The 27,962-nt window shown below is 30.5% G+C and overlaps 1 protein-coding gene across 1 annotated transcript; it reads left to right on the forward strand.

The window, feature by feature from the left end:
• The first annotated feature begins 325 nt into the window (after positions 1-325).
• On the forward strand, positions 326-25,609 carry LOC107166009 (uncharacterized). Its single transcript, XM_015514484.2, has 6 exons — positions 326-657; positions 19,737-19,886; positions 21,556-22,151; positions 22,971-23,291; positions 23,411-23,558; positions 24,337-25,609. The coding sequence occupies exons 1-6, from the start codon at positions 621-623 to the stop codon at positions 24,609-24,611; spliced, it is 1,527 nt and encodes a 508-aa protein (XP_015369970.1). The 5' UTR covers positions 326-620; the 3' UTR covers positions 24,612-25,609.
• The last annotated feature ends 2,353 nt before the right edge of the window (positions 25,610-27,962 follow it).

Raw genomic sequence — 27,962 nt, forward strand, 5'->3', positions numbered from 1 at the left:
ATTTTACCGGGGGGGGGGGGGGGGGTAATAATATCCTAGTATATTTTTCCCGGGGGTATCCTAACCTAGGATAATTTTAACCCCTCCCCCCCAGTAAAAATATTTGAGGGTATTAAAAACCTGCGACACCGGCACTGGTAGGTGGCGCACACAATGACAATATCGTCACAGCAGTCAGCTACCACTGCCGTGGCATCGAATAAACATTATTATTATTATAACATAACAACGCCGCCGGTCGTGTTGTCGCGTCAGTCGGTGGGAGGTTGAAAAAATTGAAAGCCGGCGAAAAGAAACACGCACGCGGCCTCAGCGGCCAGCGCTTCTGTAGACAGCAGTACAGTATCGCTGTGACTATTGAGAAAGACGTTTGTCCTCGTCGACCGCGTGTGTTGTGGTGCGCGCGCGTTATTTTGACGAAACCGTTTTTTTTCTGACCTTTTTGATTTTTGTCCCTTAATTTATTACAATCGTTCTTTATATATTTTAATCCCATTAATATTTAAACTAACTCGAGACGCGTGCGTTTTACCGATCTCTCCGATGATGAAAGGCTGAAAAGCGTTGTGTTCGCTTATACATATACCTCTATATAGCGAAATCTACAACGACCCTTCGCCATGGCCTACAACCTTGGAAGAAATGAAATACTAACAGGTCATTACTAAATACTATTTAAAAATAAAATAAATGCAATTAATAATCTATTAGATTTGTCACCAAAACAAAGTATGATTATCATTCATCATCCGCATCTAATATCATTATTATGCCAGGTTGCATGAACAATCTCTAAAAATTTAACGGATCAATAGTGAGCTAGTGATCTCTTAAACATAATTAAGTGATATATGATTGGCTCATTAAATTTTATTGGACCACTAAATTGTTCATTCAACCTAGCATTAGTTTATTAGATTAATGTATATCCTGTGGCCTGTAGGTGAAGAGTTATATAATAGTAATTTTGTGGCGAATAAGGAAAAATGGATGTACGTACTATAGTGCTTCATTTAGATGAATGAAACGCAGAATAATTAGAACTAGGTATACCTAAGTATTCAAAATATGCTGGAAACTAATCCTACTATACAGTACAGTGTTAACCAAGCACTATATCTATTCGTTTTCAACAAATAGTAGTAAAATTGTAAAAACGAAAATTTTAATGAAAAATAGCAATCATTGGTTGTAATAATTGATTAGATAAGTAACTATAAATCTAACGATAATTATAAAGTAATAACTAAAGGTTCTAAAAAAAAAAAATTATGAAGTACTGATAGATTAAATGTGATAAACTATAGATATTATTTTCTAATTATATTGTAGAGTATTAAGTACCTAAACATTTCAATTAATTTACTCTTGATATGTGTATTTTCATACGTAATGTACTCAATAATCAAAACCCTAATGAAAACAAATATTTAATTTACAACAATTAAATATCGAATTATTTTTACTTAATAAGCATATCCATGTACCGCCCACAGCTTATGAGGCTGCCATACTCTGTGTACTTTAAAAGTTATGATTCCTTACTGCATTTCAATTTATAAATTTATAATATCTTGTTTATTTTTATTAATACATTCTATATCTAACGTTGTATTGAATTAATAAACACGTCATACATTAACATAAGGAAATTGTTGAAATAATTATAATGTTTCGATTATTATCTAAAAAACATTTTTATACTCTTATTTTAATAATTAGGTACATATTTGATATGAATCGGATATGTTAATGGATTATGGTACGCGAATGTTAATTGTTAGCATGACTATTAGTCCTAACCAACACCTATAATTATTTCAATTGCTAAAATTTTTACTTTTCTTTATTTCTACCAAACGAATGAAGCTTAAATTATTAAACTAACATAATTAATTAATTTATAACGAATAATTGTTTTATAATTGCTATTTAGTTACCAACTACACATTACTTAAACGAATTAAAACCATGATAATGTATAAAATAATGTAATATCAAGTGCCAACTATCACGTGTTAAATAGGTAACCAAAAAGATACTGTGGTAGTCAGCGGAAACAAAATTTTTTTACTCTGCAAACAATAATAATTATAAGTTAGACTGACAGCCAGCATTCATTTTTATCGAAATACTTTCTGTTTTACCAAAACCTATTTAGGAAACGACTATTAATGTTTTCTTCGTTATTATGATATTATGCCTTATAGTACGGCTAATTTTTATAATAACAGATTTTAGTAAAAAAATCGACTTAGGTAACTATATTTTGTTTACAACATGATGTATACCAGTATATAATAATACATACTTGCTGCAAAACTGTTGTACCTATTTACTATTTTTACGGGTATTTTTTCATTAAACTAAGAGTCATATTACATTATTAATTAACTTACCGTGAGTTGTGACTTGCAATAATTTGTTCATTTCTGACATATTGTTGAGGCTGTAAGTTGTAATCTAAAATGATTATACTGTGGTTTGTTTGATGACGACTGATGTTCATTGCCGCGCTAGTTATTTTTCTTTGGGTTTGTAAACAATAGATGATAGGTATTCGTACTACAATCGTCAACTTGTCTTTAAACAAGATCGAATTATTCTTATCACACGTTTAAAATATATTTTTGATTCTTTGAAACTAAGCAAATATTCTAGGAATAATGTAATGAGTCAAGGATGAACATATTATTTTGGGTAGTGCATATTTAATAATGCACGTAAGTTATGTAGGAAAAGCAATTAATATTCGTGGCACGTACTGCACAAAACGACTGAACAAAATATGTCTTGAAAAACGGGCTTAACATTCCTTGGTTTGGGTTATAAAGATGAACTAGAAATGCTCTAGGTAGGTTTCTGCGACTTTATTTTTTTAAATATATTCTGGAAACTTTATAAGTTTAGATCTTTATTACCTTAGAAAATTCATACAAATTTATTTTACATAATACTATAATTTATAACAGTATATTGTACTAAAATCTAATGCAGTGCATTAAAACATAGTAGAAACACATAGTTCATTCACTACATACCTAGTGCATTGGACATAATATAATAATAATTAACACCTACGAATTTACCGATTAATATCGATCGAGGTGCATGTCTGTTAAATTGTTTTTGTAATTTGTAACGACATGAATCCGTATACGAAGCTTGAAATATATCAAGTAGACAAGAGACAACTAGTATTATATATATATAATATATTCCACTTTATATTTAAATTCGGGTTTAAATTTAATAATATTACGTATAGTTAATAGTTATGTCACTGTCGAACATAGTTGGTTAGGAGTATTATGCCAAAACACTTAATTTGCGCATCTGGCAATAATCTATTATACTGAAGACTTCAATAAAAACACGTATTTCTTTAACCGATATTAAATCATTTAAAACACGATTGTGATGCGATTTCACGAATTATCATAAAATAGTGTACGACTTGACCGCGCGCTGTAGGCTGCTGCAGTTTGTCGGAAAGTTATAGTCGACCACTTTCTCTGTGCATTTTAAAGCCGCGCTGTCGAATGAAGACGCTAGCTGGAGATTGTTCAAGTTTAAAATACGATAATAATATTATACAGCATTATATTATGTACCTACTATTACTTTTGCCAACAATAAAATAATATTATATTGACAACGTAGAAATTACGCTTCTTTTATTTATATAAAAACGCAGGATATTTATAGCATTAGAAAACTTAATTGGGTGTATAATAATAATGTCAATTCAACTTACGTGTACTTACTGCAGTAGCTACTATTAGAAATACGTTTTCCATGATAGATGGTAAACACGGTAAAAATGAATTGACATTTACAGCGACAGTGGCATATTATAATAGTGTCACTATGGTTACTTTACAGAGTCTACTATAGTAAGTTGTCTAATATAAATCTTAAACGAGCATTATGAAATTATACCTATTCGTGCAACTAAACGACCGTGAGGTTAACAATATATTAATGCGATATATTCGGACCTTGGCCGTCGGTAATATATATATTTTTTATGACTTAAAGATTGGTACATCGTATATGGGTATATGACATATTATGTTGATGAGTTCTGACAGTTCTGTGCGTCGCATATTATATACTTCTGTACGTATTACAGACGCTAGGTTAATATCAACTACCAAGTTAATATTATTTTCCGTTCCAATCGCGGTCATTATAAGCAGGGATCCCCTAGAGTCAAAAAACAGGTGCAAGATGAATAATGTTTAAAGTACTCGTACCTAACACGTGCGCATTTATATAGGTAAGTGGAATACTATATTCGATTACGTTGTCCGATTGTCGTGTAATCGTGATCTGCCATGTGTGCATAAAAAACAAATGGTTAAAGGTTAAATCGCAAAACTAGAAGCGCTAATTATCACTTACGAGTTACGGTAAGACGTGACATATTCGCTCGATGCCTACATTTGTATGTAAAAAACAGATACAGATGCTCGGATCATAGACCGTCAATAAAACCGTCATGTGAAAATAGGTTACTGGAATACTAGTCAGACTATACTAGGACTCATAAATCAATTAATATTGTGGTAGCGAGTTTCGACGACTGCTGAACACAAATCGAAGCGTCAAAACGTAAATATAATATACGATACAGGTAAAGATGACACTTAATACACCTCATCATCGTCATCGATCTACCGCGTAGAAATCTATACAATATATATTATTTACATTATCGTCTACTTTACAGAAATCAAATACTTCCACTTGTTTAACAAATAATATCGTGATATTATAAAAATACATTATACCATCGAGGGTGCTGGTCATATTAAAATGTATAATAGTATATCTGCGTTATTATAATAAGTTTAAAAAAAACCCCATTTGTCTCACGACGATGATCTACAACGTTAGATAGGCTTCCATAATATAATATACTAGTAAATTATAATATTATAATTTATAATCGTTTCCATCATAATAACTGTCGACTCGTATGTCGTCTCGTTTCGTTTCGCCTATGTGCGTGCATTACTTGTCACTACGTATCCCCCTATGTATGACGTATGTACAGTTATTTTTTTGTAAACGAAAACGCCAAAAACACTAACACTTCACGTGGATACCAGCACACTATTTGTTTTCTCTCCGATCGAATCGCAACATACCAAATTTACAAACCAACCCTACGTATGTTGTTAAATTTAATATTGGCACAAATAATATGAACATTATTATATTTTCATTATGATATGTGGTACTAAAAATTAGAATGAATTTACCTAGTATCAAACTTAACGTCAACAACATGACCTGTGTCGCGAAGTTTGCTATTTTTATGATATTTTAATACCTATGGCTGTATGCAGTGGTGTATATAAGGGATGACCTAATGGGCTGCAGCCCCTCCCGAAATTTCATTCAACAGGTACCTAATGCTGTTAATTTAAAGTTTGATAATAGGTGGGTTCAATCTTGTCAGATGTATGATGACGTTCTTAAATTTTGGATTATAGGTACTGCCTTCAGTGTTATGAATATTCAGATAAATTGAATACAATTATTATTATTTATTCCTTTTAGCATAATAATATTCGTGAAATATATTTGTTATTCTAAAGCTTTATTACTAGTTTAATACAATCTTTTTGGCGGCTGGGTTTTTAATATTGTTATATATGTAATATACGAGTATTCGCGCCGAATTATACCTTCGGGATAAGAGTTGAACGACGTTTTCCGCGTTGTATAAATCATACAACCGACGACGACAGTATAAATCAAACGCGCGCGCATATCAGCGGAAGGTCATCGTTTCGTTCAAGCTTATGCAACGCGTATAGATCCTAAAGAACATTAACAACCACTTTCTTCCTTTCGTGTACAACACACACACATATAATATGTATGTATTATACGATGTATTTTAAATGTCACGAGTCGAAATCTTATCTGGTCCTGTACTTCTGAGTAAGGATATACGTTAAAGTCGCATATTACGTTTCCGTATAGAACAATGTTATAATATTATATCATTATGACATAGTGCTCGGACATTTCATAGAGGACTGTTCAAATGGGAGTTATCGGCAATACAATATTATGCGACTTTCACGCAAACCAGGTAAACAAAAACGTTAATTATTGTCGGATTATTATTATAGTGCAACGAGTCGATTGTTTCTTCTTTTTTTCGTTAAGACGTAAACTCGTTTTTGTCACGGTCTTTCCGTATAGTTTTTATTACTGCAGCTGCACGGGCGATAGTTGTTAAATATATAAATTAATATTTATATACCCCGATACGTCCTGTATACTGCTACATAATAATAACATAATATTAATCAATCTCTTTCGTCTCGCATAATAATATTATCTATTGCCTATCGTATACGTATGCGATAGCAGGTGAATTTCGTTTGTTAACGCAGACACGCATCACCAGAGGTCTTGGAGCTTAGTCATATTATGTTATTTCCGGCATACCGCGTTAAAGGTACATAATTATTTTATTTAATTATGCTCTTATATTATAATTTAAAACAGGTTTTGTGATTCTAGTATATTGTGCGTAGGGTATTACTATTAATTTGGGGAGGATAAACGAAATTGCATAAGTTTCTTCTCTGTTTATTATTTAGGGAAATCGTTCGGCGAAATGGGACGGATGTACCGGGCTTATCTAACTTCTTTCGGTCATCATTTTTATTAATCAACTCGATAAGAGTGCATTTCGGAATTAATCGCCGTCTAAAACATGCGCATACCGGCATACCTATATCGCATTTTAACAAAATACACATAATAATATTATTGTCCTTTCTAAACGACGAAAAAACCAGTCTGGCTGTCTCGGCTATAGATTCAACAGTGGCGGCAGGAAATCGCGATTCGCGGCTTCCTCCCGACCCCGAGGCGGCACAATAACCTGCGTCCTATCCTCCACCTGTTTTTATAAACCGCCGTCATCGGCTGCATAGCTTGCGACATGCTATTATAACATGCTAGGTGCATTCGCAGTGTTACGGGACGCGCATAGCATTTTTTTTAAGTATATAATAATAATATAGGTGTGCGCCTAGGTACACACATTACCGAAATATATATGGTATATTATTATGTTGTTAAATAAATAATAATACAAATGTTTTTCGAAAAACCGTTATTCGGTAGGTACATCTTTAAATGATATAATGTATAGGGGGATTTTTTAAAAATAAAACACCATGAAATTTCGGTTTTTAAACGGCGATCTACGATCGTTCAATAACTAAAATGTTTTACTTAAATTGTTGATGCAAATTTGTGATCTATGAACGATCAACTTTGAACGGGACGAGTTAAGCGTAGCCGCTATTATACAAATTTCAAATATTATTCAACAAAAATCATTAATTCACCTCTCTCCATTTCTCCATAGTGTCTAAACTCTTAAATTGACCTAAAAACCCTTCATTTTTATACATACTTAATCATAATTGTCTGATATTTTATAAATTATATAAGTATACTGTTGCAGAAACCAGATTTATATTCATATTTTTCATGTATTACGAATATTTCTATAGGTATCAGCTAATTTATATCGGGAAAAATAATCGGCCTGTATACTAAAATTGACTTACATAACTCCCCTCTATCCGCGTAGTCTAATTTGTCGGTGACCGATAAAATATTAGTGTTTAACACCAAAGAGATCATTAAAAAAAACCCTCCAATCAGTTGTATGTTCACTGGTTGGTCACAATCTAGATGTATATAATACATAAATAATTTAAATCGCATTGGGTTACGTCTGCACTCTGCGGGTCTCGAAAAGCCCTCAGGGGACGCTAACGCACAAAGCTACGAATCAAATATGTAATATCATATTATTTCGAATTCTACCAACGGTTTAATAATATGTATATAACAATATTATAATTTATAATGGTATTTCCTTTATGCTTCTGAATTTGAATAGATTATCATTGAAATATTCTTTAGGAATTTAATTTACAAATACAATTTGCTAGTGTATAATATGTATTGATACACATCATCACTGATACTATTATATTTACTGCAGGTTTTCGATATGATTTTTGAATACGTTTCAACTTGTTCGAGTTATTGCCTTGGAAAGGACGAAACTTTCTATACATCGTAAAAATTAGGTGTACCGCATTTAAATTGACTAGCAAACATAATATTGAATAATTTTAATTAGTGTTTTACATTAATAAATTGTATGATAGCCAGTTATAATAATATAGATAGTATATTATAAAAGAAGTACAAAATATGTCTTCGAATGAGAATTACAATTTAAAATGCATTGATTAATTAACATTTCAGTTAGTTATCTGTAATAATAATTTTGCTGTAAAAATTATGATTAAATAAAATGAAATAACATATTCGCGGTTTAGTATTATGCCTATATATTTTGTTTTTTACTATTGGAATTACCTAAAGAATATATATTATTTAGTAAAAATATCTTTCTGTACTTTGCAGAATATTTTTTGACATCGTCAAATTAAAATAACCATGATTTATCGTTTTAAATCATATTTAATGGTATTATCCAAAAATAATAATTGGGAAATATTTTTTTAAATTTCTATCTTATTATTTTAGCGTAAATATCGTAGAGACCTATTAAATCAATAAAAGAGGTACCAGTACCAGTGGGTTTCTTCCTCTGCACGTTACTTATATTATTTTAATCTTAATTATAAATATCAAATTTGCTTATTGTTATAATTTTATACCGATTGTAAATTGCCTTAATAAAAAAAACTAATTATCAACGTATAGTTAGAAGTCACCACGATTTAAGATATACAGGTTGCACAACGACCTATGTTTAATAGCGTCCCGCAGTGACTTTAACCTAACCTAATCTTAAATCGTGGTAGTCACATACCTATAAATTATATTCCTAGGTAGGTAATTTAGATTATCATATTTTATTTAAATTTTTACCTTAAGAGTAAATGAAAATATATTTATCTTATTTATCATATTGACACTCTGTTGGAATTTTATTCTCGGGTAAATATAAAAACAAATTACGCATGTCAGTTGCATAAAGCTATATAAAGTAACAATTTATTTTGATGTCGAAGTAAACTATCACACTCTCGTGGGTTTTTAATTTTAATGATGTATAAATTCAAAATATAATTGCAATAACAATAACACGAAAGACGTCAATCAAAAATGTATAGTTTAATGGCATAAATAATTAAACGAATAAAAAGTATTTAAATTTTAAGTATTGCAATTTTTAAATTATCATTAATCATACCAAGTTTATTTTTGTTTAAATTCATCTTGTTTATATAAAAAATTAAGTACCTTTTCAAGTTTTTTACTACATTTAATATATTTTTTTACAATTTATATATAACTTTGTTGTGGCTATAATATAATTATGAAATACCATAGATATAGTTATTAACTTAATTTTGAATTTAAAATATTTTGTATCTTATACCTACAGGTCCTTCAAATTTTAAAATGAAAATTATTTGTCATCATGCTGCAAGATTTGTCTGCGTATTCTGTTACTTTAAAAAGGGGAAAAATCGAGGGATAAATGATAAAACATTATTTGGTATATATTTGGTATGATGTCAATAATATATAGTATCTACATTTATAACATTTCCGACATTATAATTATCATTTCACTAAAATGTTTAATTAATCGTCATATCGGAAATTACGGTATAAAACTATAAACTGGTGTTAAATAGGTGGCAATGTGGCATAGTCATTTGCAATTTATACACTAAGTGTGTGGCATTTGTGAAGTAAACAATAATGAAAATAAAAATTGACTATACAAAGTGCAGTGCCATAGATTTCCTGTTTTCCGTGTAAAGTCAACGCGGGAAAATGGAATAACACTGCCTTGTTATGTATAGATCCGCCCATCATAACATAATTATTAATTTTACATAATATCATTTAGTACCTATATGGCTATATGACACGTTTAAGACTGTCGCGTGCACGATGGCGTGTCATGAAATTACTTTCATTGGATTTAATAATTATACTAAATTATAGTGTTTAAAATTTTGAATATCGAATTGCGTAATTATTATCGGTTGTGAGTGGGCTCTGGTGTGATATTGCAGATTTTGGACCCAGGGACTAGTTAATATCAAGCCTGGCAAATGTTTCCTCTTCCTGTATGATAAATGATAAAATTAAACAATGTCGGTTTGTTATCTTAAAAAATTGGATACTTATTTGTGTATATTAAACTGGTATAATATTATTTACGATATATATATATATATAATATTATATTATAATAAGTACCAATGAAAGTGATCTAATATAATTCTCTGTTGTTATGACGGTAACGCGTAAAAATGTTTTTCATTTATTAACGTTTATATGGAACGAAATGCCCCCGGCGGACAAAGTACCGTAACTCGTATCTATTCAATAAATGCAGGACGTGTTTCTTGTAGGAAATAGAATGAAAAATAAAATAGAATTAAAAATAATAAATATATTCGTAATAGCATAGTATACCATAATATAGTGTTTAGGGCTATTTATCTTGTATAATATACACATACGCATGTATATGTACAGTGGCTTATGACACACGGTTTTTTAATATTCACATATTGACCTTCTCGCGTGAGACCAATTGTGAGATAACGTTTATTTTTATTCTTCTGGCACGCACGTCCAATAATAATAATAATTAGTGGCGTGGGTGGTATACTGCACTAGGACCAAGTTGTGAGACGTTCGCTTCAGCTAAGACTATATTATAATGTTATAATCCTATAATATACATTAGGTTTATGGTAAGGCTTAATTCCACTAAAATCTCTTACGTTATGATACTAATAACTAATAAGTAATATGGTATTTTAAAAATCGTCAGACTCTGAACTCATACACTATTACTGTCGAAATTATGTATAATGTTATCATTGTCTGCAATGTATACGATACAGAATGCGTCGACGGATTTCAGAGTTTCAGACGATTTACGACGGACGAGAAAACATATAACCGTAAAAAGCCTTCATTTGTTTACTAATAATTGTTTTTTTAACCGTCCTGTCATCATATTCCACCGCTGATATAAATTATTGTTATCGGCTATTCGTATAGGCACATGAGAATTATATAGGTATGCAATTGGTTTTCTCATTGATGGTGTAGCAGTTTTTAAAAACAAGGCGATATTCTTACCTTGTAACGTTTAAAAAAAATCTTATTCCCATAACTGGCCTATACTTCGATGACCTATACTATATAGCTTGGCATCCAACGCCCTCTACCGTATGCATATATAAATATTCTCAATTATAAACGTCAACTCACCGTAAACATTGACACACTGGCGTAAATCAATCTAAAATAGCATGATGTAGAGCTTTAACGCTAGGTAGTAAACATATTATTTTGTGCATCACGGACCCGTGGGAGTCCTTATTACTCATCTTAGAGTAAATTGTAATGCGTACTTCAGAAACGAGGAAAATACTGGGAACGAAAATCCCCAGCTGATACAAGTAAAAAAAAATATATTTTTAATCTTCGAGTATAAAATGAGATATGATCGTAGACGTTTTCGCTAAACTGTGAGTAAATGGGGAAAATGTTATAGGTAGTAATTATTTTCTGTAGCATATATCGCTATATTATATAGCTCTCGCGTGTGTCATATATAACTGCGATAGCGATTACCATCTAATAACAGATATGAAAAAATATAATGTGAGACCATCGATGATCCTAATTATATTGTATACAAATCGAAAGTCAACAATATGATATCGTGTAGATACAAATCTGCAGGTACACGTTTAATAGGATAGGTATAATAATATTAGAGTATACCTTGGTCAGTATACCTATAGATTGCCATATTGGTACAACTCGGTACACCGCGGAGAGCGGTTAACTCGACGAATGTGAAATCAAAAGAAGTCGTCAAATTATCTGAAATTCGGTACCAATTAATAATGCGTCAGCGGGAGATCGGGTGGCCCAATTTTGAACAGCTGACCAGACAGAGTATAGGATATTGGTTAATAATATAATATTATGTATGATTATGCGATCCCGCGGGAAATTGGGGATACCCACGAAACGGTCGCCGCGGTACACCCTCGGGCGATCATATAACGCGAATCATCGTTTAAAACACGTTTGATTATATTATATTTCATATTATATACTCAAGAAAAGTTATAGTCGTGCGAGACTGCGAGGTAACCGGTAATGAACACACCATGCGCACAGCTTCTAGCAACAATATACCTACTGCATAATATCATATAGGTACGATAATATTATTATTTTTATTATAATATACATGCTACAGCACTGTTTAGAACGGTATTATAATTATATAGTAATCTGTAAAAAATGTATATGCATATACATATTTATCAGGGAGTTGAGTGTTATGTTAACTATATGGTTACTCGAAATGGCTGTATTGCGTAAAGCCAACCGAAAAGAAATTCAATAAACTTCATACCTATGTATATATATAATATAAATGTACCTAGACGTAGGTATATATATATTATATAGTGATATGATGTATACACTATACATCGTATTTTAAATTGTACGCGCGCAAATTAGCACAGAAAAAAGCAACGAACGACATTGCTCAAGAATTCCGATGTTTATGCTCGCACAAAATTAGCCCGAAAAGTAAACACGATTTTCAAATATTTAAGGCACATTGCTGTTTGTTATTGCTCGTTAAACCTATTTTCGTGAAGATGTGAAACATCCAATGACATGATATGCGAATAAAAATTGCGTTAACAATACTTAAATTATATATGAAATAAATAAATCTTTTTTATATTCATTATATTTTTATTCGTTTTTGAACATATTTATGTTTGAAAAATAATTCATGTCTGGGGTACTTAAAATAAACGACAAATAAATATATACACATATACTTGTTGGGCTGGAATGAAATGTATCATTTTTTTCTCCAACTAAAATTTAGTATGATACGTAATTTCGATATAATTATTACGATTTATAATTACAAAATAATAAAATTTAATTGAGTCGAAAATTTGAACTTAGATGATACGTTCACGTGTTTATTAAAGTTTTTAATAATTGAGCAGAATATTCTATTAATAATCTACCATATTATACATACTTGATTTCTTCGGATAGTTTAGAAGACTAAAACAACATTATTAAAAATTCTAATCTCAAAATTTATCCTTGTAGGATTATACATATTATCACGTATAGCCGATGCTAGTTTAGGGAAATCTTATAGGTACAATGTATATAATAAACACTGCAATGATTATAATAAGTTAAAACAGTTTACTGTAGGAATCTCACAAGTCACGAATGTAAAAAATAGCGTATTATTCTTTTGTTGTATTTTACAAATTTCCTTACATAAATCATGCAACCATTAAAATAACTAAAATTGTGTCTTTCATTTTGTTTTTACATCTACCTATGGTAAGAAATTAAAAAAATAATAATAGAAGAAAATTAAATTCTTATAAATATACTGTAATGTACAACATGCATATGCAATTATAAATAAATTCTAAATTGAACAACTCTTACCATTTTTGGATTTTGTTTATCGTGCTGCAAATAAATTTACAATCGAACCATTCTATAAGTTATCGGACGATGTTTTATATAGTTATATATATATATATATATACCTGCAGTACTGTTTAGTGTTTATATACTTTAACAATATTTCTTTCAGCTCTTTTTATGGTTATGAAATTTGTTGATGTTAATATCGTATGACTAGCCATGTTCAAATGTTATCAAATTTACATATTAAAATCTCTATTTTTGATAATTGCTGATTTAAATAAATGTATAATTTAGTTATGCGGTTGTACACATTTTCGTATTAAAATATTTAAAACTTCTTATTTTGTATTTAAATATTTCTTTTCGAAGAACATACAATATACATTTTCGAAGCAATTTCGAAAAGTAGTACCTTGTAAATAATTTATCGGTTTGTTCATGCAATAACTAAGATAGGAGCGTATTTCAAAAAAAGCATACAACTCCGCAAAACTTCCATACATAAGCTAATAGCATTAATATTATGGGTGTGGTTGTTATAATATTTATACAGTATACTCGCATAATCGGTAAACTATAGATCATAACATTTTGACACTATAAAATGAACAACTTGCATGTACGACAGAGACGGAAATCTTTTCAAATTTTTATTGAGTATTAATCGACTTGCAGATTGAAAATTCCAAAAGAGTAAATATAATCTTATCGAAATTTGAAGTGAGCCATCTTATTGATAGACATTTTAACTGTTAAAATATTGTTAGAGTGGCTTAGGTGTGAAAAATATCTTTTGTAATAAAAGAGTAAGATAAAATAACTATTTTCTGCAGGTAGGTCCCTCGGCTGATGGGTTCAAGAAATATTAAAAAATCAGCATAAATTATAATCTTAGTAAACCGTTCTCATTATATAATATAACATTGTTGTATAGGCTTATACACTATCTATATATTATTATTTTCACATTCTATTTCACGTATATCGTATATTATTGGCGTATATAGGTACCGGACAAATCATTATAATTAATGTCTTGTCGGATGGTCGGATCGTAGTAAATGTTAAAATATTAACGAGTTGGTTATGTAAAATATAATATGATCAGTAGATAGTTCTCAAGCACTGATATTTTTTAACATATCCTATATGTTGTTATGCTATCACTTTTTTTTTAAATATACGCTAGCGTAAAATTAGATTCGTTTCTTTCTTCTTTCGACACTTAACTTTTAAGAGTATTTTTCGTGGTACATAATAATATAAACTTTACATAATTTATTTTATTTGTGCTTTCTATCTTAATCTATATATGATACCTATATACTTGACGAATGATGATATTTAAAAAAAAAACAATATATATATAGGTACCTAGGGTTAAGATAATTAACTTTGTCGTGATGTATTCAATCAGAACTGTTGTAAGTATAACTACCTATATATTATAATAAATATAGATATAATATAATCTTTAATATAATACCAACGATGTGGTTTTGTAGAATGCTTTATGTATATGTTATATTCGTAATGGTATCAATTAAAGCCGATGTTTGAATTCATTGTTTTCAATTGGGACGAGAAGACTACGCTTGTTACGCGGGCCGTACTCTTTTCGTTCGTAAAAAACTATTTCATTATTATGATTATTGTTATTATGAGCTCCCACATGCCGCGATCTCTTCGGTTTGGTTTACACGGCGTATCTCTATGTTATACATATATGTGTATGTTGTATATATATAAATACAATGTTATACGATACATATGTAATATTATGTGCATTCGTATTAATCAACGCCATCATTCGAGACATTATAATAATTCATAATAATATAATATGTATCCGTCGCGCGGGGTTAATACACTGAGCTCAGCGATATGTGTGTATAGTCGGGAAGACGAATAATAATTAATTATTATTGTAATAATAATATATTTTACCCGATTAGTATGATTATCGTATCTATTAGTGCGTGCTTATGCGTGTCCGGTTTGTGGCCTACGCGAAAGTCTCCGCCGATTTGCATTGACCAAATGGTTAAATTTAAAGGAATCTTACATTTAAATTGACAGTCGAAATAACTTCATAATTTTACATCCCCTCTCTGATAAGCTTTATCTAGCTTTCAAATGTTTTGCTTGTCATGATCATATACTAATATTAAACTCGACTTGTGCAATAACCAAAATGTAGGGCCTATAAGACTGCGAAAAACATATAGCTAGACAAATTATATAATAAGTTTTCTGGAAAAATAACAAAACATAATATCTCTATAATATTAAGAAAAATCAAAACTGTGTTGACATTTAAAATTTTGAATTGAATGCCTTTAATAAAATAAGATGTTTTTTATAATATTTTTCAAACGTGGGAATGATACGTTTTTTAGTTGGAGGCCTCCTCCCTATTCAACGCTAATGGTTGTCGGGGTCACCCGCGGGTTGGCAGGATTATTAATATTGTTAAAAGTTAAGTGCGTATAATACATTCAAACACTATGAACGGATGAACTACTATACGTTTATGGCTTATGCGTACATTTATATCATATATAGAGGTACACATGCGTTCCACTCGTGTCGAGTCCTGTTGGTGGAAGACCGTTTCAAGTATAAGTAATACCTACCTATATATATGTTTATTTTAATATGCCTCTTAGGGTCCACGTGTACAAATCGACCAGCGCCAGCAACCATTATCGACGGACGTGTATGGTATACGTCGTTTGCAGTTGTATATTTACGTGGACAATGAGTCGCTTTTGTTGTGTGCGTGTAGTTATAGTATACTATTATACTGAGTGAGTATGTGTGTATGTGTTTGTGATCGGTATGCGTCGTGTAGACGCCATCGAAGATTTTTGTCCAGAAAAAGGTTTGTCACGGCACAAAAAAAAAAAAAAATAATAATAACATGAAATAAAAGTTACAATTAACAATGTTTACGATGCTAATGAGATAACTTATAATACTACAATAGTTATGTGCGCACGTGTGTATGGGACCGACTGTAAATTAGAAAGTGAGAGCGGCTGTTACGAATGCGCTGGATTAAACGAAAAAATATAATAATATGTATAACGTTGATAACCACTTTGAAACAATTGCACAAATACTCAAAATTGCCAAACGCGTAGTGTGTAACACGGTCCTGATTTGTGTGGCATTTTTATCATAGAACAACTGCAGAAATAAGTAACAACCACAAGTACGAGTATTGTATGCGCTGGAAAGGATTCCTTAACAAGCACTTATATTATGACCATATCCTCTAACCGTAGGAAGTTGTTTTCGTTTTCGGCAACTATAATCATTCCAAAAAATTTTAACTATTATTATAACTATTCGATTGCCTAAATTATAAATTTACGTATTGGCGTATCTTTGTAAATGTAATTTAATTGAAAAAATAATATCTATTTTAAGCTTAAAAAAATGTGCATTATACCTACTCCGGGTCATAAGATAGGATATTGTGATTGTAGGAATAATTGAAAACATAAAATATTAAAAGAGTTACCTGTATTGGCTGTATTCATTGTATTTATATATATTTACTTATCTTATTCGAATTATTTAAGCTCTGTGATCTATCATGAGAATTACGTAATATTTGTTTTTACGTCATATGACTTAGGCATTTGTCATAATATTACAAAACGTATTTAAATACAAATTTTTAATTTTTGTTGTTTATTCATGGCCTGCGCTTCATTTAACACTACTAGCTGTGTGCATCACAAGGAGTATTTAGTAAAAAATTATCTTAGGACTATTAAAACAAATTATGTATTTGCAAAAGTATTTGCGTTTAACTTCCTTTGTTAGTTTTACACCATTCGCTATAATTTCATCATCATCTAACAAAAATTCCTAACAAAAATAAACATAGAATATTTAAATGATAGCTGTTTTTAAGAAAAGTTTTCGTATCATTAAATTCATTAAAAATCCTTTTTCTATTATTTACTATTTTCTTTATATTAGATTTCCATAAGTATACTGGTAACAAACTATTATACCTAAAAAATTAGTTGGGTTCAAATTATAGTTTATTTTAAAGACTAACCTAACAGTCAACCTTAATAATTTTATGAGACTATAGCTCTTAGTAAATTATAAAAAAGATTTTAAAAAAAGAAATTATTATATTATTATGCTGAAAAGATTTGTTTTATTCATATTCATCTTATAGTCCTATACTATTTATAATTTGAAAAGGACAAAGTATAGTAATACAATTCTCTGCTAAAACATGCGCAGGCACTCGAACTTCCTTGATTTTTTTAATGGACCGGTTCTTTCCTTCGCAAAATTCAAGGTGTCAACTCTTTATAGGGTAAAATGTGGTTTTTAAGTATTTACGTTACACAATTGTTTATTAATATGACTTATTAAAAAAATTGAAATTAATGAATACAAAATAAATGATGAGAATTAATCGTGTAGGTATCAATACTAAATTTTAAATGCGATCATTATTGACATTGTTCAAATCGATAATGTAATATAAAAATATGATTGTTATAAATATTTAGTGAAATATGTTTTGCAATTTTATTGGATTAAGGTATAGGTATTTAACGCGTATGCAAAAACTTAAATAACATTTTGCTTATAGATATTATATAATATTAAACTAATATAATGTAGGTATAGACATATTATTGATTTCTATAAATTTAAATTTATAATAAACAGTTTTTTAATTATACGTTTGTATTTTTTATGATGTATAGTGTATATATAATATTTATTAGTAAACATACGTGAAAGTTAACATATTTTTACTCTTGTTATAGTTACTATATATAACATAAAATTACGCAGTCTCGTAGATTCTTCGGAATATACCATTGAACTATATAAATATGTAGGTACACATTGAGTATTGTATGAAAGTTGAGTATTGCGTGTAATATGTATTATAGTTTTTCATTAAAAATAAAATCTTCTTGGTGATTACGCTAGATTTTTGATTGGCTATTTTAATGTAATTGTAAAAACACAAAAAGTCGTTTGAGTCCTATTAAAAAAAAAAATCCAATTTAATTTCTTATAATACCTAGTAGGTTAGGTTATTACCTAAATATGTATTTAATAAATTTTAAGTATTTTTCTTACAATTTGAGCCAACGCACTTAAAAGAAATAAATGCTTATATAGTTATATTGCAGTCACAGTTCAAAGTCGTTGACATCAAGCTCATTACACGGTTGAATTAATTCTGCTTATTGTATATATAGGTACCTGCAGGTACCTAAATATAGTTAATACGTCAGTTTCATCCGATTTAAATAACTAAACATTTTTTGTTATATCGGAAATTATTTTGTAATCAATTGAATAGTATAAGAACCATTTATTTTTTTATTTATAAATACATTTTGAAGGTCGATGTGATGAGGTGCAATTTATTATCATTCACGATACCTACGGTAATAAGCAACGCTGAACGTTGCCAAATCACGATCAGCCGACAATTGTTTAGCATAATATTTTTCTTTCAAACATGAAGCATTAAATTGGAAATTAATTTTAATGTTATTTATTGTATTTTTTTTACGGCAAATTATGATTAAATAAATACTAAAATATAGTTTTAAATAACTAATAATTATTATTCTCTTCTTTATAATTATATTTATCCTAAATGATGTCACATGGTTTCTGACCGAACAAAAACAAGCATTTGTTTAGGTTATAGCATAAATATAATTTTCGAATTTTTATGTTGTTTAGTTAATAATATATTACCATAATATCGATATCGGGCTGCATACTATTGAGTCGCAAAAAAAGTTATATATTAACGTTTATAAAATAAATTTAGATATCTGCAGATCCCTGATAACTGGCTATACCGTTTTAGGGATGACGCAGCTTGGCAATTGTTTTCCTCTTCACTCATTACCATTAGTTATGACTCATAACACTGAGTCGCATCCAACGAACGAATGCAAGTATTATGCAGCGCTGTATAATAGATCTCCGATTTTTGTTCGTAATTAATAATTATAGAAACTTATTATCCTTTTTTAAGTTAGAAATAAGCGTAAAAATGACTGATAAAATAAATTATATATACGTATATATGTACACGGGTCAAGAAATTATTGAATATTAAATATATTTTTATCTGTTTTTGTTTACAGATGTGGCTCTATATTTGCAAACGGTGTTGGTTGCCGAATCCCTTTCAGAACGAGCCGAAATACAACGCCAACAACTCTTAGAAAAACTCACCAACAGGGAAATGTCACCGGCCAGGACTCCATACATGGACATGAACGGACGTTCAAAGGGTGATTATTCTAGCAATTTTTTTGTCATATTTAATTTGTACCTCCTATTTTTTCGGTAATTCTAAAATCAGAAATGATAATGGAAAATATGTCTAGTACACTAATAGCTTTCACCGCGTTGGCAAATAACGGTAGGTCTTAATATATACTCTACTATTTGCAAAAGAAGATTCGGTACCCATCAAATAAAAATGTATATATATTTATATATAATGCACACGATATGAATACATAAAGAGGTAGTTTTTAATATTGTGGCGTTGTCTCGTCGCCTATTTCAATCGTGACATGATGTGTTTCAAGGTAAAATGTTGACACGATATCAAAAACGACAAAAACCCACAGCACAATGCTTCATGCCGACGCAGCGACGCCACAGGTAAGGTGTATAGCGATGGTAGGCTGATAAATACCTACAAAATACCCACTACAAGAATAATATAATATAATAATTTAAGAATACGTGCAGCGTACCGTGTCAACTCTTGATATAATTATTTTGAATTTAATTTTAACAATTCTATGCAATGTCTTTTGTGCACGCGTTTTTCTATACATCAACATTGTTACAAGAGAAATAGTAAAAAACATCAAACTATTTAGTACCAAAAATACTTAACATATTATTATAATGTTTAGATATGATATTATGTGATTTATGTTTATAATGTAAATTAATATTTTAAAGGAAGCGGTGATCTCAATTCTGAGGTTTTCATCCATTATAGATTACATCCAACATTAAAATTTCTTACTTATATTTTGTTTATTTCCAAAATATCAACTGATTTTAAATCGTAGACCTATCAATAAATGGAGTGATAGCAGAGAGAGAGATAGGATAGTTCAACAACAAAAATAACAACATTTTAGAAGAAGATAGCATATACCTTATTGATTCCATTATATTACATGGGTATGGACTATCTCCTTTTAACAAAGTTAGCACCTAGTATACTATGTTATAACATATTATGGTATAGGGTATGGAGGAAGTGCAGACACGCAGTCCATATATTAAAAAGTCTATATAGTTTTATATATTAATAATAATTTTTAAAAACGTGTACATCAATATTGAAATTACACTTTAGGTAAAATTGTAGTATTTTAAAATGGTAGGCAGGATCATCAAAAATTACTTTTTGAAATTGTTTCGCCCAGTAAATTTTTTATTTTATCGAAAAGGAATGGCATGATTGATTTTTTTTCTGCTTTAAAAGGCATTTGCAAACTCTCTAAATTTTTCACCAGAACGACCATATAGCTATAATAGCAAAATCTAGAATTTGCTGAACTTGAAAAGTCATCAGACTGATGATGCAAAGTAATCTTGTTTATGCATCTAAAAAGTACTTGCAGAGTACCTACTTAAATTTTTGTCAGAAGTAATTTCTTATTCATAAATTAGTTTTGAATATTTTGATCGAATGACTAAATTACGTCATGTGCATCATAATACGCGATGGCTGGGGAAGTTTACACAAAGACGAACAGTGACTATAGATACCGTAAAGAACGAATAATTGCCTAAGCATAACTCCTTAAAAATGTTTATTGGGGTCTCATAATCATAACAACAATAATATATGTGCATCGATTGAGTTTATTCAACCGGCGGGGTACCTATAACGATCGATATAATATATATTATCATGTTTCGTTGCAGGCCTGATAATGAAGTCGAACAGCTTCGCGTGCTTACACCAGCAAGCGGCGTACGAAGAACTGAGCTCGAACCAGCCGATCTACAACAACGTGCCGTACGAAGACGACATACTCAATTACGAAACTTTCGTGACCGACTGCAACGGGTACGGTCCGCCGTCCAAATACCATCTGAACGCGAAACGGCACAGCGCGCCAAACGGCGGTGGCATCGCCGACAACAGCAACCTGTCGACGGGCTTGTTGAACAAGTCGGCGCTGAACGGCAGCAGCAGCCTTAGCAGCCGGTCGAACAGCGACTCGTCCGAGAGCTCAAAGAGCGAGGTGATCTACGTGTCGGCGAACGCGGTCAAGTACTCGGCAAGCAAGTACGGGCCGCTGACGAAACGCGAGAAGATACTGTTCGTCGACCACACGAAGAAGTACTGGGCCGCGGTGCTGTCGTCCACCATGTACGTGTACAACGGCGAAAAAGAGCTGAAACCTTGCCTGGTCGTTCACCTCGAAGGGTACACGGCTAGGGACGCGGCGGGTGGCGGCAACCGGAACAAGGACTGGGTGTTCGAAGTCGTGTGCCCGGGCAAGAAGACTTACCAGGTATTACCTATATTATTGTATATAGAACCTTAATAAATTAATTTTTAAAAAAGTAACTAAAAAAAAAGAAACAAAAAATTAAATATATGCAATCATAAATACATAAATGGTATAAATAATATAATACATAAAATGTATAGATACCTAGTATTTTGCAAAGAATACTTTTATTTTGAATTTAATATCAATGTTTAAATAAAATATAGATAAAAAACAATCATAATACGCTACCTCTAAAACATTTTTTTTTTTTTTAAGAGTATTTTAAATACTATTTATTATTTTTATTCAAATACTTTACTTGACTGTTTAAGATTATTGATAGTATTGATAGTATAGATGTAAATAAATAATATGCAAAAGTTCGAAAAAACCTATTGATTGAAACACTTTTTTAGTTAATTTGATATAAGTTGAATAAAATTAAATAGTTTGATGTTAAACTATAAAAAAAAAAAATTAATGAATTTTATGAATATTATATTTTTACTTTTACTTTGGTATACGGTATACGACGTATACGTACTCGCTAAATAATATTATATTATACAAAAAAAAGGAAAATTATTTTTTTGAATTTAAAATCCTGCAGACTACAGAAATCAAAAAAAAATATGTGTCGAATTAGAATTCTCCTTGGAGTTAAACTAAATTTGTTCCCCCTCCCCACCCCCCCCCCCCAAAAAAAAAAAAAATAAAAATAAAAATAAAAATAATATGTAAGTATAGGTATGAAAATCTGGACATCTAAACACATATTATATTATAAACTATAGTTATGTACTAATCGTGGATTTGAACATTTTTCTCAATTATCAGTTCATAGCTCAAAACCAAAATGACCTGCAATCTTGGATCGAAGCCATCAACAACTCTTGCAGCAAGCCGTCTACCCCAGAAATGGAACAGCTCCCATCGTCTCCCATATGTTTCAAACAGGAGCTGTTGCCTAACCGTGAATTGCCCGTGCCCCCTGCTGCTATCGTAGACCCTACCGCACAGGATTATTATTATGATAAACCGAATCCTATCATAAGACCTGTAAATCTTTACGAGAACGGGACCGACGACGTGGACATGATTGAGTCGATATACCACTTTATCGACGAGTCCAAACAAGAAAATGACATGTTGCCAAAGGTTTATATTACCTGCATTATTATTATTATTATTATTGGCTACTGGTATTTTCGATTATATTGTTAACTGATCGTTATCGATTTTTTGGTACTGATAAAAATTTATGTTTATTTTTTTAGATCGATAAACAGTTTTGGGATGGCGACACATCGTATTACAATATCCCAAGCAACATACCGGTGCCCGTATCAATCAAGGAAGATCAAAATAACAACGAATACAATGATTATTTTGCCGAAAAGGAAACAAGCTACGATATAATAACAAGTATGTTTTACCAGATCCATCGTTAGGCGCCAGTGTGGTAGATTGGAATTTCAGCACAGAAATAAGGACCTTATAGGAATATCGAAGGAAGGGTTTTAAGGACTTTATTATTATAAATAGGTTTTACTGGATTTAAAATTCCAAAATGATAATATTTGTTACACCGGTCGCATTATTTAGAGACTTTAAATTCTGAGCGGAGTGATTAATGTATTTATTGTACAATGTGTGTGTTTTCTGGTAGGAAAGTGAATCATTGGTTACCGCTGTGTGTGTGGGTGTGTGACGTGTGTAGGGGGTTGGGTTTAAAGTAAGAATATCTCAGAGTAGTTCTTAATATTAATGTTTTTAGTTATAAGACATTTCAATACACAATTAATGATACAAATAATGAAATAAATAATAAGACTTCTTAAGGCTGCTTGGAAATAATTGATCAACTGGATATACATATTATTGATGTTTCAGTAAGATCTATTGCATAGAAAATTCATGCATGTACCTAAATAAATTTACCAAATAAAAGTCATAACTCATGTAAATTTATTGCGTAAATGTTAGGTAACTATCACAAGTCAGTTTAAATAATATGGCGAGTTATATTCAAATTATAATACTATAGGTATATTATTATTAAATTAAAATATAAATAAAATATAATTATCAGAAATCAGTTTACTCTATTAGTCTCTATATAGTTAAGGTTATAATACAAACGCATTTGCAATGTTATAAATAAATGCGTTGTCTAATGTACCTACGTGAACTATGGTTTCAGATGACAAATGCGAGTTGACTGCGGCGGCGGACCCGGTTTTGGGCGTACAACAGATAATACAAAAAATCGAAGAAATAAACAGCAAAAAGGCATCACCTTTTTTAAGGCGTAAATCGCAACCAAAGAACAATAACTGCAACGGTCCAATGAGAAACTCTACGCCGGTATACACTACCGATGAGTTTTATGAACCCATGAAAGTAATGAAAAACATGCAACCCAACAGCAACGTAGCAACGGTTGTCGGTTCACAATCGTTTAGAAAATCTCGTTGAACACGCTTATTATTGAGTTTTCGTTGAGAAAATATCCAATTGTGTGGAACCTCGGTCATGTTGTACTTGAATTTTATCAATTTCCCTTTAATTGTCTCAAAACTCTACGACGGTTGCAAATTGTGTAATATTTATATATGCATATTTAAGAACATAATATAGGTACGACATATCGCGACGTCAAAGTCATAACGAAATATGTTATATTAAATTATTTATTTATATAGTAAGTCGCTCAATATTTTTTTTTTAAATTGCAACAATTTTGATATTATAATGATATCCTATACACTATAATATAGTTTTCTCCTAATCTGACAAGTCTGCTTACCGGTAGAGATCCTGTTTGAACACTGAATATTATAACACATTGTATAAACATTTTAACACCAAAAAAGGGAAAAGCTACTTTAATGTTTCTAGTCTGTAGGTTGTAAACAATTTTTACTTTGTTAATTGATTTTTTTTTTTATTATTATATAATAGCATTTAGGTATAGATTACAATTATCCGATTAATAACATTGATTTATTATTTATGCTTTACTGTAATTTTTTTTTTTTTTTTGTATACAAATAAACAAATACATTCCGTGTTATCAACTCCAAACAACAAAATGTACATAATTATACTGTTAAAGATACTGTTGGATCTCTAATATTATACATTATTTTGTATGAATTATACTTCTACCCTTTAAAATGTCAAATAACCTCATACTTGTCTGTCTCTATACATAATAATGTTCTTCAATTCATTGTAATATCGCCATTTTTACCGCTTATAATTTTAGTATTAGTCAACTACTGTTAATATATACATTACTTAAGACTTAAGTGTTAGATAAACCATGGACTTTATATTTTGTAATTTGTAGGTGCATAGCATATTACTATATAATATTAGTGCAAAAAATAACCGCATTGAATGTAATTATTTACTAAAACTGAATAAATTCAGCAACATGTAATATAGAAATATTATGATAAAAATAAAAATTGTATTTTCTATATATACATAATATATATAAATATTTTTTTTATCATTGTTGCCTTATTGAAATGAAGGTATTGTATAATTGGAGAATATTTATTTTTCCTATTGATATAATACTATATTTTTTACGACAAGATTTTGATAATAGATTGCAACTAGTTGAGACAAAATAGTTGTTTACTTAATTAATGTAATATTGTAATGTATAGTTATTATTATTTTTTTTTTTAAATTTAAACACATCATCATAGTTAGTATTTAGTATTTACTTATAAACTATTTTAACGGTTTACATGTATTATTTCGAACTTAAGATGCTATATTATACAAATCCATGACGCGTTGTCTCAGTCTTACAAACACGTAATATAGCACTCTTCGTGCTAGGCAAATTTAGCTCAGTTTAAGCCAATACATGAAAAGGTAATCGGATAAAAAAGCCATCGACAAAAAAGTCACGGATAAAAAAGTCATGGATAAAAAAGCCACCGATAAAAAAGACACGGATTTATTTTTGTGCTAAAACAATTTAGATACTACAATGTATTATTATTTATTTTAAAATTGAATACAATTAATATAATTTAAAACAGTTATAACCAAAAAAAGCGAAATATTTCGAAAATTAAGGTATGTGAAGAAAATACCAAAATACGTGTATTTTTACTTTTTAATACAAAAATATTACACATTTTAAATCCCCCTAAAATTATTAGTAGACTATACACTAAATAAGCTATATCGTCTGATTATTTTTCAATAATAATTGGACTAATCTTATCGCCGTATCGTAACGTAAATGTTTGGATGGCAATCGAACAATATACTGTGTAATTGTGTCTATAATCCAATATTATATAGATTTATATAATATATAATATTAATATAATTTAATGTATATATATATTATGAATTGGGTAAAATTTTATCTTCTATGCGCTATTTGGCGCCGTTATACTCAGTCTGTGTACCTACGGTGTAACTGTGTAAGTGTCGTGAAATAAAATAGTCTAAGGTGTTAAATTTGTGGTAATATATATTTATTAGTTTATTCACTTAATTTTTTTGAATTTTGTTTAATGGAAATTGTCAAAACTAATAATGGAGGCAATAAAATTTGTTTTAATGGTCATAGTATACGTCATTAAGCATTTGGGAAAAAATAAAATAACATGGCGTTGTATATGAAAGCGAGTTTTCTTAAGTGTACGGGGATATTGTATACCGAATTGCAACACAATAATCTTGTAGAAAAAAATCCCCATAATCATCTACCCGATACAGAAGTAATAAATGTTACTAAATGTATACAGAAAATGAAGGATCAAGTCACTTCTTTTAGTATGGTAAATCCTGTTGAAATATTTACGGAAAATGTATCTAAAATAGAAACAGCAACTAAAGCTAGAATGCCCACTTAAGACACAAAAAAACTTATGAAAACATGCAAAAAAAATTATACAAAATATGTAATGAAGGCTTAACTCTACGGACATAATGGATGAGTATTTAACAGCTATTGCTCACACAATACGATTATTTTAATAGTTTTTTTATTTTTATATTACCTATAATTTTAAATTTTAACTTTTTTAAATAATTTTAAAATAAATCGGTGTCTTTTTTATCCATTGCTTTTTTATCAGTGGCTTTTTTATCTAATGCATTTTTTATCCCCTACCTTTTTATCCATGACTTTTTTATCCGTGGATTTTTTGTCCGTGACTTTTTTGTCGGTGGCTTTTTTATCCTAGATCCACATGAAAACCACTATTGGGTCTCACTAATATACTTTTATTAAATGTTACCCAAATACTTCGTCTAATCAAATTGCGCTATTGCTGCAAAATGGACATGGATCGAATCGAGAAATCGCGCGATTGACCCGAGCCTGCAACCGAGTCAACGCTACAGAGTACACAAACACACGACGTCCTGCATAATCACACCGAGTGACGCTTCGGTCACATTCGCCTTATTGACTTGATTGGGCCGTTACCGCCGTCCAGCGGATGCAATAGCACCTATTATAACCGTCGTCGACCAATTCACGTGCTGATCTGCAGTGGCGTGGTCGATCGAGAATATGTCGACTTATGCAGTCGCGCCGCAGCTTTTAACAACGAACGTTTCGGCATGCCTAACGTCATCACCACCGACCAAGGCCGACAGTTCGAGTTGGATATTATGTTCGAATAACTTTTGATCACCTTCAGCACTCGGCACATTCGCATCACCCTCAGTCCAACGGGATGGAAGAACGCTTTTTCACGCCGCGCTCGCACGAATCATCGCCGCAGTGCAGGTCAGCCGTGCTGTTTATCGTATATATATATATATATATATATAGGCACT

This window comes from Diuraphis noxia, unplaced genomic scaffold (assembly GCF_037042655.1).
Source record: "Diuraphis noxia isolate RWA-SAM2 unplaced genomic scaffold, SU_Dnox_SAM2 contig0005, whole genome shotgun sequence".
Lineage (NCBI taxonomy): Eukaryota > Metazoa > Arthropoda > Insecta > Hemiptera > Aphididae > Diuraphis > Diuraphis noxia.